At 47.3% G+C, this 16,459-nt stretch overlaps 1 protein-coding gene across 5 annotated transcripts in view; it reads right to left on the reverse strand.

Moving 5' to 3' along the window:
- STAT3 (signal transducer and activator of transcription 3) overlaps window positions 1–16,459 on the reverse strand; it is a 42,357-nt gene that overhangs the window by 13,062 nt on the left and 12,836 nt on the right. For 3 of the 5 annotated variants that reach the window (XM_060281459.1, XM_035136519.2, XM_035136520.2), the window contains exons 2-11: window positions 12,202–12,351; window positions 9,749–9,893; window positions 8,974–9,072; window positions 6,805–6,900; window positions 6,559–6,640; window positions 5,492–5,586; window positions 2,550–2,701; window positions 1,928–2,086; window positions 1,630–1,722; window positions 522–581 (exon numbers count right to left, since the gene is read on the reverse strand). In XM_060281459.1, coding sequence (XP_060137442.1) covers window positions 522–581; window positions 1,630–1,722; window positions 1,928–2,086; window positions 2,550–2,701; window positions 5,492–5,586; window positions 6,559–6,640; window positions 6,805–6,900; window positions 8,974–9,072; window positions 9,749–9,893; window positions 12,202–12,329 — 1,109 coding nt within the window. In that variant the 5' untranslated portion in view covers window positions 12,330–12,351. Of the gene's footprint in view, window positions 1–521; window positions 582–1,629; window positions 1,723–1,927; window positions 2,087–2,549; window positions 2,702–5,491; window positions 5,587–6,558; window positions 6,641–6,804; window positions 6,901–8,973; window positions 9,073–9,748; window positions 9,894–12,201; window positions 12,352–13,597; window positions 15,869–16,459 lie in introns of those variants that run through there. The other 2 variants (XM_060281458.1, XM_060281460.1) reach the window with 2 other exon arrangements.

Here is a 16,459-nt window from a genome sequence, read left to right on the forward strand (position 1 = left end):
CCCCTTCCAGGAAAGATCATCGCCACACTTTGGGACCAGAAGAACTGATCTCTTTTTCAGGAGGGGCAGGGAGAGCTGGCTCAGTACCAAGGCGTTCCTACGTAGGAAGCTGTGGTCACTGTGCTCTTCCTCTGGCACTGCTACGAATTAAGAGATAGTTTGGCTTAAGAGCGCTGTTCAAACCGGGGCTGGTGGTTTCTCTCCTCTGGATAAACTTTGAGCGATAAAGAGCCCAGGGGCAAATCATGAGCTGCAAAAGATCCAAGGACAAACCTTTGTTACAGCTCATGGTTTGTCTGAAACGGGACAAACCATAAGAATGGATCCGGGTGACACACTCAAGCAAACCAAGGCTTAGCTCACAGCGGCACAGCAGGATTATAGGTGGAGCAACCCCCAGGAGCCAGCACTAAGCCATGGTTTGACCTGTGTGAACCAGTAAGTCAGTTATATATATTTAAAGGAACCTCTGCCCACAATCCCTGCCCTCAAGTTTGTTCACGAAAAGGGTCCGGACCTACTTGTCAATGCAAACTTTGATTTTCAGCTGGTAGTTCAGCTCAGGAAATTTAACCAGTAACCTGCAGAAGTCAAAAGTTCACATTAGCTTCCGAAGACACAAATCTCACCCTTTCTCCATGCCCCCCTATCCCTCATATGCTATTCATATGCTCCAAATGTTGATTTTTTTTGGGGGGGGAGCAGCTGGGCAGCTGCTGCCCCTTGGAAGGGGCACCAGGTTAACAAGTAGAACATAGTCCATGTCCATTGAAACTAGTTTCACTGTGTACAGATGCTTTTCAGGCAAGAGAGCTTCAATATACCACCACTGTGATGCTCAATTGCACTGTGCTTAAGAATCCCATCTACACCTTTTGGGGGGAAGAGGAGACAAAAAACAAGTTTCTAGGCTGCACCAACAAACTTGAAAATATGTGGGTAATGCCCAGTTTAAGCCTCAGAAGCTAGAATGGGAGGCAGTTGTGGGTAGGGAGGAAAGAGAGGCTGAGAAGGATTCCCGACAGCACGTGGGGTTCCCTGTCTTTTTCCTCTTTGCCCCTCTCCCCAAACCTACCGTAGCAGAAGTGAAATAAAATTTGAAAAGCCAAGTACATATACACAAAGTCTGTATAATTTATACTGTTGCAGAATGCCTCTTTTCTGGTGCAGAATTTTAAGTGTAGAAGGTACGCAGAACATCAGAACAGCCTGCTGGATCAGGTCAATGGCCTATCTAGTCCAGCATCCCGTTCTCACAGTGGCCGACAAGATACCCCAAGAGGAAACCTGCACAGAGGACTCAAGCACAAGAGCCACTCTCCCCTCCTGTAGTTTCCAGCAACTGGTATTCAGAAGTATTGCTGCCTCCAACTGTGGACAGCAGAGCGCAGCCATCCTAGCTAGATGGACAGCCCTCTCCTCCTCCATGAATTTGCCCAACGCTCTGATAAAGCCATCCAAGTTGGTGGCATATCACTGCTTCCTGCGGGAGTGAGTTCCACAGTTTTACTAGGAGCCACGTGAAGAACTACTTTATGTTATCTGCCCTAAGCCTTGCAACATTCAGCAACATATAGCTGACCCTCCGCCCCATATAATGCGTGCACACACACAAAACCAACAACTCACCGCACTTTTGTCGTGAACTGTACTCCAGTTTTGATAACCAGTGGGCGATCCGGGTGCATTGGCATACAGGGCTGCCGCTCCACCACAAATGCACTGTGGGCAGGGGTGGTAGTGTTAAGAGACAGACAGACAGACAGACAGACAGACAGGAGTCAGTGGTGGGAATTGGGTGCTGATCCAAACTTCCAGATTCAGTAGAAGGTTCCCAGATGAACATGCTCTCGACAGCAGCACCCCACCCCACAACCTCACGGGATGGCACCCCTCCCATACACGCAAGGGCAGCAGGCCAACATACCTCTTCATGAGGTTCCTGAATAGCTCCACGATGCGCTCCTCCAGCAAGGGCCGGTGCTGAACGATGGGGTCACCCTTGTAGGAGACCTTCTGCTGGAGCTCCTCGAGTTTCTTAATCTGCTGGCGGGTCTGAAGCTGCGACTCAGCAAGGGATGTGATCCTGCGGCGAGGGAGAAGAAAGTGAGCTGAAAATACACACACACACACACACACACACACACACACACACACGTGTCTTAAAAAGAAAACAACACTACCGTGTTAACTGGACATTGTCTTGATAATGCTTTTGAACAGCTGTATCCTCCCCTTTGGGAAACCTCACCGATGCCACGTTCCATCCAAATCTACGCAAGCGGAGACCGCTGTGGCCCAGCTAAGCCCAGTATTTGCTCTGACAGGCAGCAGCCTGTCCAAGGGCCAGGCAGAAAGAGCTGGAGGGCCAGATTTGGTCTTTGCCCTGCCTGTTCTGTCTTCCACGTAAGGTCGATGCTGCTCTGTGGCTCCCAACACCCTCCTCTGCTTTGAGGTGTATTAAAGTAAGGGCAATCCACTCTCAATCAGATTCTCGCTTTGTAAGCCTTGGAAAGGTAAGTGGGCTGTCAAGGGCACTCGGCTCTCACCAGTTCTCTAGGCGGTCAAGGCAGATGTTGGGTGGGCCACCGATGCATGCGATCTGCTGCCTCCTCTTCCAGTCAGCCAACTCGTCATCGACCAGCGTCTTCTGCACGTACTCCATGGCTGACAAGAGCCCAGCCAGCTCGCTCACAATCCCCTAGGTGAGGAAGGAAATAGGCAACGTTCAGGACTCCATTTGCTTCCCCTGTTTACATGCAAACTTGCCTCTCCATGGCTTTAATGTACGATAGAGGCAAACCCCAGAGGCGGAGACCTTTGCATCAAGATAAGGAAATCTGAAATGTCATTGTCTGAAATAGAGCCAGCAGCAAGTCACCTGGCCAAGAGACGTGGAGTTAAATAGGCTTCTGGTCCAGTGCCAGCGCCGTCCGTTGGGGTTTGCCTCGAGCTCCGAGGCAACTAGACTTCGCGGGGGGGGGGGGGAGAGCAGCGAGAGCGACGCTGTGCCCCAAAGAGCCCCAGATCGAGCGTTCTGGGGACGAAGATAACTCAGCAGTGCCCCATGCCGGACTCCCCAACTCTCTAGTAGGCTCTAATAGAGCTCCGGAGCGAGAAGGGTCGCAGTCGCCATCTTTGAGCGACATCGTTACCCTCGTGGAGGGAAGCTCCGAAAACGGAGGCGGAGAGCGCGGAATGCTTCCAAAGAAGGATTTGAAAAAAGACTGTGAGTAAAAGAATCAAAAGTTTTATTTGGAGTCTTAAATTTGGAATGGGAGGGAGATTTAAAGAACGGAAGCCGATCTCCCCTCACTGATTGAAGTAGGAAACAGTTAAGAAAAAAAATACCCGGTGCCGGGGAAAGGAAGTTGTTTGTTATCTGAATACTTCCAAGGACTGACTAAATATTCTCCCGCAGAGGCAGGGCAAAGGGGGAGAATTGTTTAAAACTGGAAAAATCCCTGTAAATATGTGTTAATTGAAGACGGAAGAGCCTTTTCCTAGCCTGAAACCGGCAACCCGGACAGAACAGTAAACCTATGGTGACGTCACAAAGGGGTGGAAGGAAGGAATTTCTAGAGACTTTTAAGTTAATAACAGGAGGCTGAACTGATGCAAAGTTGAAGAATTGGAGAGTTTAAAAAGTGGGAACTGTTGCAGACTGTTGGAAATAACTGTAAATTAATGTTACAAGACTTGGATGGATATACTGTATCCAGTATGGAGTATTTGGAAGAGTAGCAATTTGTAACCACTTCCTGTTTTTCAAGCTTTACTCTGTCCTTGGAAAGTCCTGAAAATGTCAACAAAAGATTACGCACCTGGATTCCAAGACAAAGTTCTGAAATTCTTATGGGAAATTAAAATTGGAATGAGTAAGACTGAACAACAATCGAAAGAATTGAACCAAGTTCTACAGAAAGAACAGTGAAAGAAGATAATAAAGTCCCTGAACTGAACAATAATATTATTAAAGAACAAGAAGAACTCTTTCGGGAAGTACAAGAGGAAAAAGACCAAGTCTGGATTTAGATTATCCCCCCCGGGGGGGGGGACAATATTGGTTTGAGGATCAGAAAACCCATAAGAAAAACTGTGTGCAAGGAAGAAGGGAACAAGGGGGGAGGAACAGAGACGTCTGGGTGGTAAAACACGTCAGGAAGGGAGTGGGATGAAGGAAGATTGGATATTCTGTTTATTAGGATGGATAAAAAGGATTGAAAACTGGATTGTTGATTTTGGAGCTTGCTGGACTGGAAGGGAATAGCCGTGATCAGGGGAGGAGGAGGTAAAATAGAGGATAATATAAAAAAATTAAAATTGGGAAAGTAAAAAGGATTTAAAATGTATGGATGTGCTTGGAAGAAAATTGAGGCAAGGGAAGAAAAGAAATGTTAATTATGTTAGAAGTAAGATGTAGTTAGTAAATGAGAATACTAGAAATATAAGGTTTTATTTTTCTAAGATGAATTGTTATGTGGGGATGGTTGGATGGTTCTCGCCCTCTTGTCTGTCACCTACGTGCTGGGGGCCCTTGGTGGCAGGGGGGGCCTCTGGGGCGGGGAGGGGGTAAGGATTCAACCAGAAAAAGAACCACCTCCTCCTTCCCTTTTCCCTCTAGGGACTTCTCGTGGCAAGGGGAGCCCTGGGGGATGGGGGAAGGAGGGGGGGGGTAATGATAATAAAGGAGAAATTAATAAGAAAGATAGATAGAATGCCAAATATAAGGTTGGAAAATTTGCAATTAGAATGGGGATAATGATAAGAAAACTGTTAAATGATATTTAAAAATGAAAATCGGAAAAGTGTAGGGGAAGCCTAAAAAACAATGTTTATGAAAAATGAATAGTTATAATAATTTTGTAAGTGTTGTGTTGTGTTTATTTGCTTTGCTTTGTATTGTATTTTATTTGTTTTTGTATTGTAGTTTTTATGTTTTTCTTTATTATGTAAAATTAATAATGTATGTTTAGATAAGATAGTTGGGTGGACACTCGCCTGCATCTCCCCTTGTCATCCTAGAGCCTCTTGGTGGCAGGAGGTGGTTCTGGGAGGAGGGAGAGTGGGGTGGGGACAAACCCAATTATAAAATGGACCACCTTCGACTGCCCACTTTTCATGGGACTCTCTCGTGGCAGGAGGGGGCTCGTGGATGGGGGTTAGAAGAAGGGGGATAATATGTTGCCTATGTTTTTCTTTATTATGTAAAATCAATAAAAATTTATTATAAAAAAAGAGAGGCGTGGAGTTAACCACGGGTGTGTGACTCGTCCCTATTAGAGACAGAAAGGCAATGCCCAAAGGTCATCGCCCCCCTGGCTTGCTATAAGCATCAATGTTCAGCAAGGAGGAAGCTCTGTGCTAAAGCTGGATGCTTTTCTCCCAGGCAACATGCTGCAAAACCAGGCATATCCCACACCATTCTGCCTTACTCAATAGCAGTTCAGGTGGGGTTGTTTGGAGCTGGGGAGGAGCCGCCCTTACTTACCCTCCGCATCTGATCCAGGGCTGTCAGCATCTGCTCCAGCTGCTGCATCTTCTGTCGCGTCACCGACTGGTTGTTCCCGTTCAGGTCCTGCATGTCTAAAGAAAAGCAGCGGGAGAGGGGCAAGGAAACATGTCAGAGGTTCCAGGAGTTTCCTAGTTCTTCCCCTCTGCACACCTGTTTTGGTCAGCCTAATTCAGATGCTGTTGGAGACTCCCACCTGTCCCAGCCAACATGGCCCAATGGCCAGGGATGGTGGGAGCTATAGTCTAAAGCAGGCATAGGCAAACTCGGCCCTTCAGGTGTTGGCCCTCCTAGCTAACAGGACCAGTGGTCAGGGATGGTGGGAATTGTAGTCCCAAAACATCTGGAGGGCAGAGTTTGCCTATGCCTGGTCTAAAGCAACAGAAGGAGGGATACCAGATTAAGAAAGGCTGGCCTAATTCCTCTTTTAGGCAGTTGGGCATTCTGTTCCTCTTTAGCAGCCCCACGTAGAACAGATTTGGGAGACGATGGGCATCATGTTCCTGGTGAGAACTGCAGCCAGTGTACAAGGTTCCCCTGCCTTTTATTTAAAACAGGGGTGGTGAACTGGATCTGGCCAGCAGATCTTCACCCACCCTCTGCATGCCATGGGTGACAGGTGTGCGATGGTGTCAAGCGAATGACATTTGCCCACCCAACGTTGCAGAGCTCACGTGAAAGTGTAATGCCTGGCTATCAGTTCGCTGGCGCGTATTATGGAGCGCTGCATAGAGGGCTTTGCAAGCCCCTTTTGGCTCAGCGCATCCTTACCTGCCCCACAACCTGACATTGTACATGACATCGGGAGTGACGCAGGCCGGTGTGGCTTGTCAGAAATGCCCTGGCAGACCCAATGCTGAGGCCAGGCATTCCTCGTGAAGTCTGCAGGCCAGAAGCTCCCCTGATTTAAAAGGAAAGCTAAGCGCCTGGGCTGCATGAGCACCCTTGCCCCCCAAAGGATGAGGACAGAAGGGCATCTCCCCATCCATGAATTTGCCGCAATGGAAAAGTTGTTACCCCCCTTTCCCCAGCAAGCTCCCACCTACCGCCTTGACTCTTCAAGGTTTTGTAGTTGAAGTCAAAGTCATCCTGGAGGTTTTCCACCACTTTCATCTTTTGCTCCAAGTCCTGCAAGAATAAGCCAAGGAATAGGAGGTTGGGGAGGAGTCACAAACTCTAGGCAGGCTTGAAACTTGGGGGCAAAGAAGAGAGAGAGAGAGAGAGAGAGAGAGAGAGAGAGAGAGAGAGAGAGAGAGAGAGAGAGAGAGAGAGAGCACAGCTCTCCCACCTACCTGCACCCTTTTCCTGACATCTTGTAAGTGTTGCTCCAGCATCTGCTGCTTCTCTGTCACCACGGCAGCCGTAGGGTGGTTTGCCTGCCCACCTTGCTGTATTAAAGCGGGGAGGAGGAGAGAGATAAGACATTAAGAGATTTAAGTTCATAAATCAGTTTTGGCCAAGTGCAAATGTAATAAACCAGATTTTCCGGTTTACTGCAACTTATCAGGAACACACACATGAATGCTGAGCTCTGGTCACCGGTCCACCTGGCTTGGTATCGTCTGCCTGACTGGCAATGGCTCTCCTGGATTTCAGGCAAGGGACATTCCCAGCCCTGCCAGAGCTTGGACCGCCTACTCTTCCACTGAGCTGTGTGTCCCTTTGCCAGGTACACGCTGTCAGGTTGTTCCTCCCTTGCTCCTCCCCAGTGTGAACAGGATTAAAACAAACAAACCCTGGAGGACCTGTGGTTTCCTGCTACATCCGAATCTGGGACTGGCTCGCCTATCCCCGTTCCTGCTGGAAAGGTGCAAAGCAGGAGCAATGCCTTGGCATCCGCTTCATTCCTGAACACTGCAGCAAGCAAGCCAGTTTAGAGGAGGCAGCGTTTTCCCCTGGGGGGGGGGGGTGTCCATAGAATTGTCTAGCCAGCGTTTTGTCACGTCTTGTCAAAACAGGGGACACGCTGTGAGTTAAGCCGGGGTGGAAGTGCCAGCAGTGTTGGTTCCACCAACTTGCCCCTGTATCTGTTGAGATGAAGGCAAAGGGCTTCTCTCTAACCCATGGTGTGAGACAGGCAGGGGCGTCCTTTTATTAAGCATCTATCCTACCTTTTCATGCATTTTTCAACCTGCACCTGCAGGGAGTTCCATTCCCCAACACAGATTGGGATGACGACACACAGCAAAGGAACACCTGACATTTCCGCCTGTGCCGTTTTCAAACTGTAAGCACCCTTCCCCCCCCCCAAAAAAAAACCCCTGCTATTTGCTTCTGAAGGGGCCATTGCAGCAAATTACACCTTCTGGAGAAAACAGCAAATGAGAAGGAGGGAAAGCCAGCCTCCTGCTACCGTGCTGTTGCCTTGATCCAGACTGAGGCCCCTCATGGCTGCAATTTCTTTCATTCTTTTTAAGAAGAGCAAACCTGGGAGAGACTATCACATGGTAAATACATTCTGATCCAGACTGCGACATTACAAATCAGAATAAGCCCTGAGGTGTCCACAGGGAAAATTCTGATGAGTGCTGGGGGTGGCATTTAAAGACCTCTTTGACTTTACCTAGGAGAAAACAGCTGAGTTGCATAATAAAAAAGGATGGACAAGAAGCCACGGGGTGTGGGTGTGTTGACTGAACATCCAGGGCTGCCTAGCATTGGCCGCTTGCACTCACTTACCTCTGAGTGTGCTCACTCAAGGAAAGAGGATAATGTCTTTGGAGGAGCTCTTTTGGTGCTGCTTCCTCCCCCCACCCCCCATGGTTAAGCTTCAAGCTGGCACAGACTAGCAAGCCATTTGCTCTGCTCGGAAGCATACAGCTGCGCAGACTTGTCTTGTGGCAAAAGGAAATATTGTGCTGAATGATCCACCCTGGGGGGCCAACACCTGCAAGACCTTGCTGCCATTCAACAGCTCCAGCCACAGAATTAAAAAATGGCTGCATTTCAAACCCCAACGCAGAAAAGAAATATTGACAAGGGAAAAGCTCAAGGCGTGTTGAGGCAACCGAGGCAAAAGCGTGCAGGGACCCGTTTTGGGTGGTGTGTGCTACCCTAGCTGCGAGGTACTGCTTCCTGGCAAGCAAAGATGTAGGCTTTGGAAGAAACATCAAAGGAAAGGCCCGTTGTGTCAACCATCAAGCTTTTTACCCCTTATAAGCCAAGGACAGGGAATGGGTTGGGACTCCAAATTCCTGTCAGCCCCCGCCAGCGTGTTCAATGTATGGTGTGTGTGCCGTACTCCCGACAACTTTTGGAGTGTCCCAGGTTTCTCTCTCCCTGCTGCAAACAGCAGTAGCAGCATATGGAGACAGGAGGATGCACTGATCATGGTGTATTTGCACCGAGAGCCGTCAATGTGATTCACTCTTGGCTCGTGTTCTAAACACCCACGCGGCCAGCCAGTCCCTTACGGGAACCGATGCCGACAGCACAAGCCGCTCCCTTCAACCTCCTCTCACCTGGGCTGCCGTGGCTGCTGTCTGCAGCAGCCGGTTCTCCTCCCAGAGGCAGCGGGCCACGATGCGGGCAATCTCCATGGGCTTCTCCAGGTACCTGCTCTGTAAGAGAGGAAGAGGAACGGAATGAATGATCGCCACACATAGAGAGCAAAACTTAGGTGAAGATGTCAAGCTTTTCTTAAGAAACCCAGCCTTGATTTGGAGGAATGCAGCGATGGGGCAGCTGGGTGCTTCTTTTATGGGAGCAAGTAAAAGAAGTGTTGTGTGCTGGTTTCAGATTCAGGGCAGCAGGTGAAAATATATGCTGGGCGCCCAACATGAGCAGCCGAGAATTTACGTCCAACAGGATGTCATCGTAAAAGCTAAAATAAGCCTGTCGTGGGCACTGCTCCTAAGCTCAGGGCTCATCATCTCTCTCTAATCTGTGCTATTAAGAGTTCCCTAAACCATCAAACTATTCCATCAAATTTGGCCTTGCAAATTTCAGCGATGCTCTGTGCAAGGACAAAATTCAACGCTCTCCCGCCTTCCTACTCTTTCAAATAGTTTGTAATAATTCCTATAAATCCAACTTAGTAGCCACCGATTGCTCTCTCCTCTATGGATCTGCCCAATCCTCTCTTGAAGTTGGTGACCTTCATCACTGCCTCCTGTCAAGAGTGGAATAAACACCGTCATTCCCAGACACTTCCATCTCCTGAGTTCTATGACTTGGGTTGGCGTGCCCACAAAACACAAGACCCTCCGAAGCTCAGGACCTGCCAGCTCCTCCCACCTGCAGGAACTGCTTGATCCGGCGCAGGTTGTGCTGGTAGAGGACATTGGACTCCTGTAGGAAGCGGCTGTACTGCTGGTCAATTTCCCCCAGGAGGTTGTGGAACACCAACGTGGCGTGGGACTCCTTGCTGGCAGCATAGGCCCTGTACAGATCGGAAAGGAAACAAGACTTAAACAAAAACAGCCTTCCCCCGGGGCGTGACAAAAACAACAACACTCCAGTGCCAAGTGTTCCCTCTAGAGGATTCCAGTCACACCAGGCCATGTCGAACTCGGGACGAAAGGGAGAAACGCGCTAAGAGGAAGGCACGCTTGGCAAACCCTCACCATGATCAACTCCCGCCCGGAAAACTATGTCCCCATTGTGGAAGGATGTGTGGACCTAGAATTGGCCTCCACGGCCACTTATGAACTCACTTTAAAACCGTGTTTATGGAAGGCAATCTTACTCGGCTACAAGTGATCGCCAAAGAAGAAAGAAGACACATTTAAAGCACTATTACACCACTTTAACACACTCATGCCTATTCCCCTCACAGAGCTGCAATTCTGGATATTTCCATTGGTTCTGTTAATGTCAAAGTTGCTGGTTCGATCCCCGTATGGGACAGTTGCATATTCCTGGATTGCAGGGGGTGGACGAAACGATCCTCAGGGCCTCTTTCAGCTCTGCAATTCTGTATGATTTTCAGAATGGTTTAGCAGCCAGTCCCCCTTCACAGGGAACCCTGGGAATTGTAGTTCTGGGTGGGGAATAGGGGCTCCTAACAATTCTCTAACAAACTATAGCTCCCAGAATTATTTAGGAGAAGTCATGACTGTCTAAAGTGGCATCAGAGTGGGCTTCCCATCTACCTATGCCCCAAACAGCCAGCATTCTCAGTTCCTCACCGGGCTGGTTTGGGGTATCAATACCCCCCCTCCCTGAAGTGGTTTTTTTTTTAGTTCTGGACACTGATCCAAGCCAATACTTCCCTTTTTGTGCCTGGGTAGTGCCATTTTGGCTTCATAAGCAACAGCACCTCTCAGTTACAATGTTGGAAACAGAGGAGGCGACTCCGGAGGCCAAGAATCTCCTCTCAGTTTCATTCCATGAATGCCGCTTCTTCCATTCGAAGCAGGAAGTACAATTAATATCAGGAAGCTTCTGTATGTTTTTCAAGAGGCAAAAAGGTTTCTGGGAATTTCCAGCGAGTTTTGCAAAAACGTAATCAAGAGCAAACTCTCGCTCAAGAGAAAATGCCCACAAAGTGAAGGTTCTTGGAAATCTCAGGATTTCAGCTACAAGCCACATTGCTTTATCATAATAAAGAATTTACAGGATGCCAATTGGAAGGTCGTGATGGTTTGAGCATTTAGATCAGGGATTAAGAGCTTGTGTGTGTGCCCCCCCCCCCAATGATATTGTTGGATTCCAACTCCCATCACCCCTGCCCATTGATCGTGCTGGCTGGGCTTGATGGCAATTAGGAGTTCCAACAGCATCTGGAGGGCCAAAGATTCCCCACCCTTGATCCAAATCATTAAACCAGCAGTCTGTAGGTTAGGTTCAATCCCCAGAGCAGTTTTGCCTGGACCTCAATGTCTCTCTGCAAAATATTGTTCAAGTTGGTGTTAAGAAAAATGCAAGAAAGGAAGAAAGTTTGCAAGGAAGAAATGGCTCCACACTTCCATGTTACATCATGAAAGAAGATTCCACCTAAACATTAGGAAGAACTTCCTGACAGTAAGAGCTGTTCGGCAGTGGAATTTGCTACCAATGTGGTGTGGTGGAGTCTCCTTCTTTGGAGGTCTTTAAGCAGAGGCTTGACAGGCATATGTCAAGAATGCTTTGATGATGTTTCCTGCTTGGCAGGGGGTTGGACTGGATGGCCCTTGTGGTCTCTTCCAACTCTATGATTCTATGATTCTATGTTACCTTTGGAGCAAACAGCACAACTCCTCCTCAGTGACCTCAGCTTTCTCCAGAGTGACCCTAGGAGCCAATCCTCAGTGGCTGACTCTTCTCCTTTCACTTTGATTGGCTCCAATCAGCACAAAGTGTGAGAAGACGTCTTCTCAGTGGCCAAAAAGCTCCCTCTTTCATGCTGACTGCGTAGCACTAGGACTCTATAGAGATGGGGACCTTGCTTCAGTGGTGACCCTCCACCACTAAAAAACCTCTTTGCTTGATCATGCATATGGGGGTCAGTTTGCATAGTGCAATACATGCATGGCCACGTTCTGGGTCTCCAAGAAGAGAGGGGCTGAGCACCCCTGGATCAACAAATTCAAGAATGGCATTTTACTGTGCAACAATATTCGTTTCCATCATAAAACCCTCTTTTAATTTTTCCTATGTCGATTTGCAGAGCTCTGGCATTAGGAAAGGATCTCACTCAAAGCCAGCCAGTCCATTTCCCTGTGTGGGTGTACACAGGCACAAATGCTGAGAAAAGTTCAATGGCTCACCAGTCCTGGCTCTCTATCCAGGGTGCAAGGAACTGCCGCAGCTCCATCGGAAAGCTGTCGCTGTAGAGCTGGTGGAGCTGCTCCAAATACCGGGTGTCCAGCTGCTGCAGCTGGTTCCACTGTGCCATCTTGGCCACTGACTCTGGAAACCTACGAACACACAGAACATTTTTTATTTAACAAGCAAGTTGGTGCACCAGGCTATTTCCACCAATACGGGACACTTCCTTAAAAATCCGTAAATTTCAATTGCAAACCAACCTAAACTTAAAACACAAAGGGTTTCTAAATAAATAACTAAATAGGCAGACATTCCTATTAGTGATTCATAAATGCATTTTTCATGTCAAGTTAAACTACATCATCCAGTTCTTTTTCTCAGAGTTTAGGTGTGGGGAAACTTGGGCCGTGGGGGCGGGGCTACATGTAGCCCCTCTCACAGGTCCTGGGGACTCTTCCTGGCCACGCCCCCCACCCCCTCAGTAGCCCTGCTCTGTACCGAGTGCTTTCCCCTGCCAGAATGGGTCCTTGCACTATGACAATATCTCTTCCTTGTTTTGATGGAGGACGGAAAGGGAGATGTGTGTAATTACGGCTTGCGTGGCTGGTAGATAGCCTCTACTGCAGGCTTCTTCAACCTTGGCCCTCCAGATGTTTTTGGCCTACAATTCCCACGATCCCTAGCTAGCAGGACCAGTGGTCAGGGATGGTGGGAATTGTAGTCTCAAAACATCTGGAGGGCCAAGGTTGAGGAAGCCTGCTCTACTGCATCAAGATAAAAGTCCTTTCCATTGTTTCTAACCACTTTTGTCTTAGAATCACCCACTGCTGGCTTGTGGCTCCTGGAAGGTTCTGCGAAAACTTCCAGGTAGAAAAAGGTGCCCCTCCCCTCCCCTAGTCGCTCAGGATGATTAGTTCAATGACAGTACGAAACCATGACGTCATGCTTAATCTTTACTTCAGACCAGAGCTTGGTAGGGGTTTTCATTATGGTGGTGGGAGTGTGCCAATTTATACATTAACTATTGTCTTGTTGCATTCGCCTTCCTTTCCTATTCTTCTCGCTGCTAATAGATATGGTATATGTTTCCCCAGAAGCAGGGTAAGAAGTTAATTTGTACTACATTGTATCTGATATAGCTATCCGGTGCGCAAATCTGAAGATAACAACAGAAAGAAGCCACGCGAGCCTCCGAGAAATGGAAAATTACTGTCTGCCTTTAAGAAGTGTCTGCCTAGCCCTAGATAATATATCAGCCCTGTAGCAGCACCTCAGCTTTGATCTTCAAAAGTGGCTTACACATTCCACACAACAGTTGCGGCCCCTTCATCCATTTTCAACTGGAATCTCAGTCAGTGCAGATTTTACTGCAGCTGCACAAATCTCTCTGCTCACCCAAGTAGGGGAGGTCTGCAAGGAATCTTGATTCCTCCACAATTAACAACAGGGGGGGCAAAATGGTTGCCTGGAGCCCCCCCTTTGTTTCTATCCTGTTCTTTTTCTTGTTCTTAAAGTTTTCTTCCTTTCTTCGGAGACTAAAAGAAACAGAATAGCTTTGTAAAACAAATTTGTTTCTGTTCGCTCTGATTTTAAATACTATATATTTAAATTGTAATGCACACTGGGACTCTGAGGTGAGAGGCAGGGTAAGAAACAAACAAACAAACAACAACAACAGTAAGTTAAATAATCCTAAATAATAAACACATTTGGTTATTTGAATCCCAGAATTCACTTTCTTTAGCACAGAATTATCAGTGCAGAATTCTGCCTCTGTGCAGAATTCTGCCTCTGCATGCTGCTTTGTTTATACAATGTATAAAGCAGGGGGTGTTATTGGGTTGTTGTTTTTATTTTGTTTATATATTTTGTTTATACAGGGTGAGTCTTTTAAAAGAGGCCCTGTGGCACATGTGTACTCTGTATCCACGGGGCTTCTTTTAAAGGACTCGCCCTGTATATACAGTGGTGCCTCGCAAGACGAATTTAATTCGTTCTGTGAGTCAATTCGTTTTGCAAAAATTCGTCTTGCGAATACCATAGGATTGAATTTTTTTGAAATTGAAATAGCATTGAAAAAAAATATTTTTTTTGCCCATAGGAACGCATTAATTGAATTTCAATGCATTCCTATGGGAAACTGCGATTCGCTAGACGAATTTTTCACAAAACGAATTTGTCTTGCGAGGCAACCTCCGATCGCCAAACCCTCCGATCGCCAAACCATTCGTCTAGTGAAAAATTCGTCTAGCACGGCATTTGTCTAGCGAGGTACCACTGTATGGTGGTTTTTATGTTGATTTTTTCTGTGAACCGCCATGAGACCTCCAGGTATAGGGTGGTATATAAATTCTAATAATAATAATAGACATATGAGGTGGGAAATGCTAACAATAATCCATAGCCAGATGCACGAATAATCTTGATTCTCTCCATCCCTCCTGCTTTCCTGCATGCAAGATGACTAAGGCTGCAATCTCATATCCACTTTCCTGGGAGTAATCCCCAGTGAATTTAAAGTGGACATACTTCTGAATACAGGTATACAGGTGTGCACTGCAAAAATTCCTTTGATGGGTCAGGTCACTTAGCTCAACACTCATTTTCAAGAGTGACCAGCCAGATTGCATAGGAAGTGCATGGGTTGAGCAGAATGTAACAGCCATGCCCTGTTCCTGGCTACCAACTATCAAGAGGTACATTGCCTCTATTCATGGAGTCTCCACTTGGTTTACCAAGGCTGTTATCTACTCACAAGCCTCTCTTTCATAAATTGGGACTTTTTAAAAAAGTGGTTTCTTAGTGATCAGGGACTGTCCCCTTGCCCTAATGCAACAAGCGGGTTCCCTTCCTCCCAGCGCAAGTCAGATTTGCTGCATCCAGCAGCCACTTCCCTCTAACGAAGGAAACAAGCCAAGGCAGCACACAGGAAATCCCGTTTTGCTTCAAAAAAGATACTGGGGACTTGTGGCAAGGCAATGCAGAATGATCACAATTGCTTCAGAAAGCAGAACTCGGTGTAGAAGAAAACCAAGATCATGACACATGTGGAACAAGCAAATATTTGCCAAATCAACTGTGATGAAGAGCAGAGTTGCGTGAGCTCCACTAGGGAAATCCCAAATGTTTGACCTCTGGAATTACTGGAGTAATTCAAGGTGAGTCTGAACTGCTAGGCCTCATAGAGATCTCAGCCTAACATAGCCTTTCCTCCAATCTCCAGACTCCCAACTATTACCAAGCCCACTCAGAGTGGCCAACACTTAGGAATGATTGGAGTTCGTAATCCAAAATTTACAGGGTGGTCCTGATGTTGGGAAAGATTCACAAGGAGAAGGGGGCGACAGAGGACGAGATGGTTGGACGGTGTTCTTGAAGCTACTAACATGAGTTTGACCAAACTGCAGGAGGCAGTGGAAGACAGGAGTGCCTGGCGTGCTCTGGTCCATGGGCTCACGAAGAGTCAGACACGACTAAACAACAACAATTCAACTAATTTCACTCAAAGTACCCACTGAAACTGATGGAACCATGACTCAGGTACATTAATTACAACAGGTCTACTCTGAGTAAAACCTAATTGAATACCAACCTTGGAAGGCAACAGATTGGGAAACCATGTTAAAGTGTTAGCAAATTGCTTGGAAGGCCTCTTAATAATAATAATAATAATAATAATAATAATAATATATTATTTATCTGCCAGTTAAATAATATAGCAGTTCGAAACAACCTAGCAGTTCGAAAGCACGTCAAAATGCAAGTAGATAAATAGGAACCGCTACAGCGGGAAGGTAAACGGCGTTTCCATGTGCTGCTCTGGTTCGTCAGAAGCGGCTTTGTCATGCTGGCCACATGACCTGGAAGCTATACGCCGGCTCCCTCGGCCAATAATGCGAGATGAGCGCACAACCCCAGAGTCGGTCACGACTGGACCTAATGGTCAGGGGTCCCTTTACCTTTACCTTAATATATTATTTATACCCCGCCCATCTGGCTGGGTTTCCCCAGCCACTCTGGGCTGATTCCAACAGAAAAATGAAATAAAATAATCTATTAAACATTAAAAGCCTCCCTAAACAGGGCTGCCTTCAGATGTCTTCTAAAAATCTGGTAGCTGTTTTTCTCTTTGACATCTGATGGGAGGGTGTTCCACAGGGCGGGCGCCACCACCGAGAAGGCCCTCTGCCTGGTTCCCTGCATCTTGGCTACTATAACAATCCCCCCCAATTCCTTTGACAGATGCTACGGAGTTTC

This window comes from Zootoca vivipara, chromosome 13, assembly GCF_963506605.1.
Source record: "Zootoca vivipara chromosome 13, rZooViv1.1, whole genome shotgun sequence".
Classification (NCBI taxonomy): Eukaryota; Metazoa; Chordata; class Lepidosauria; order Squamata; family Lacertidae; genus Zootoca; species Zootoca vivipara.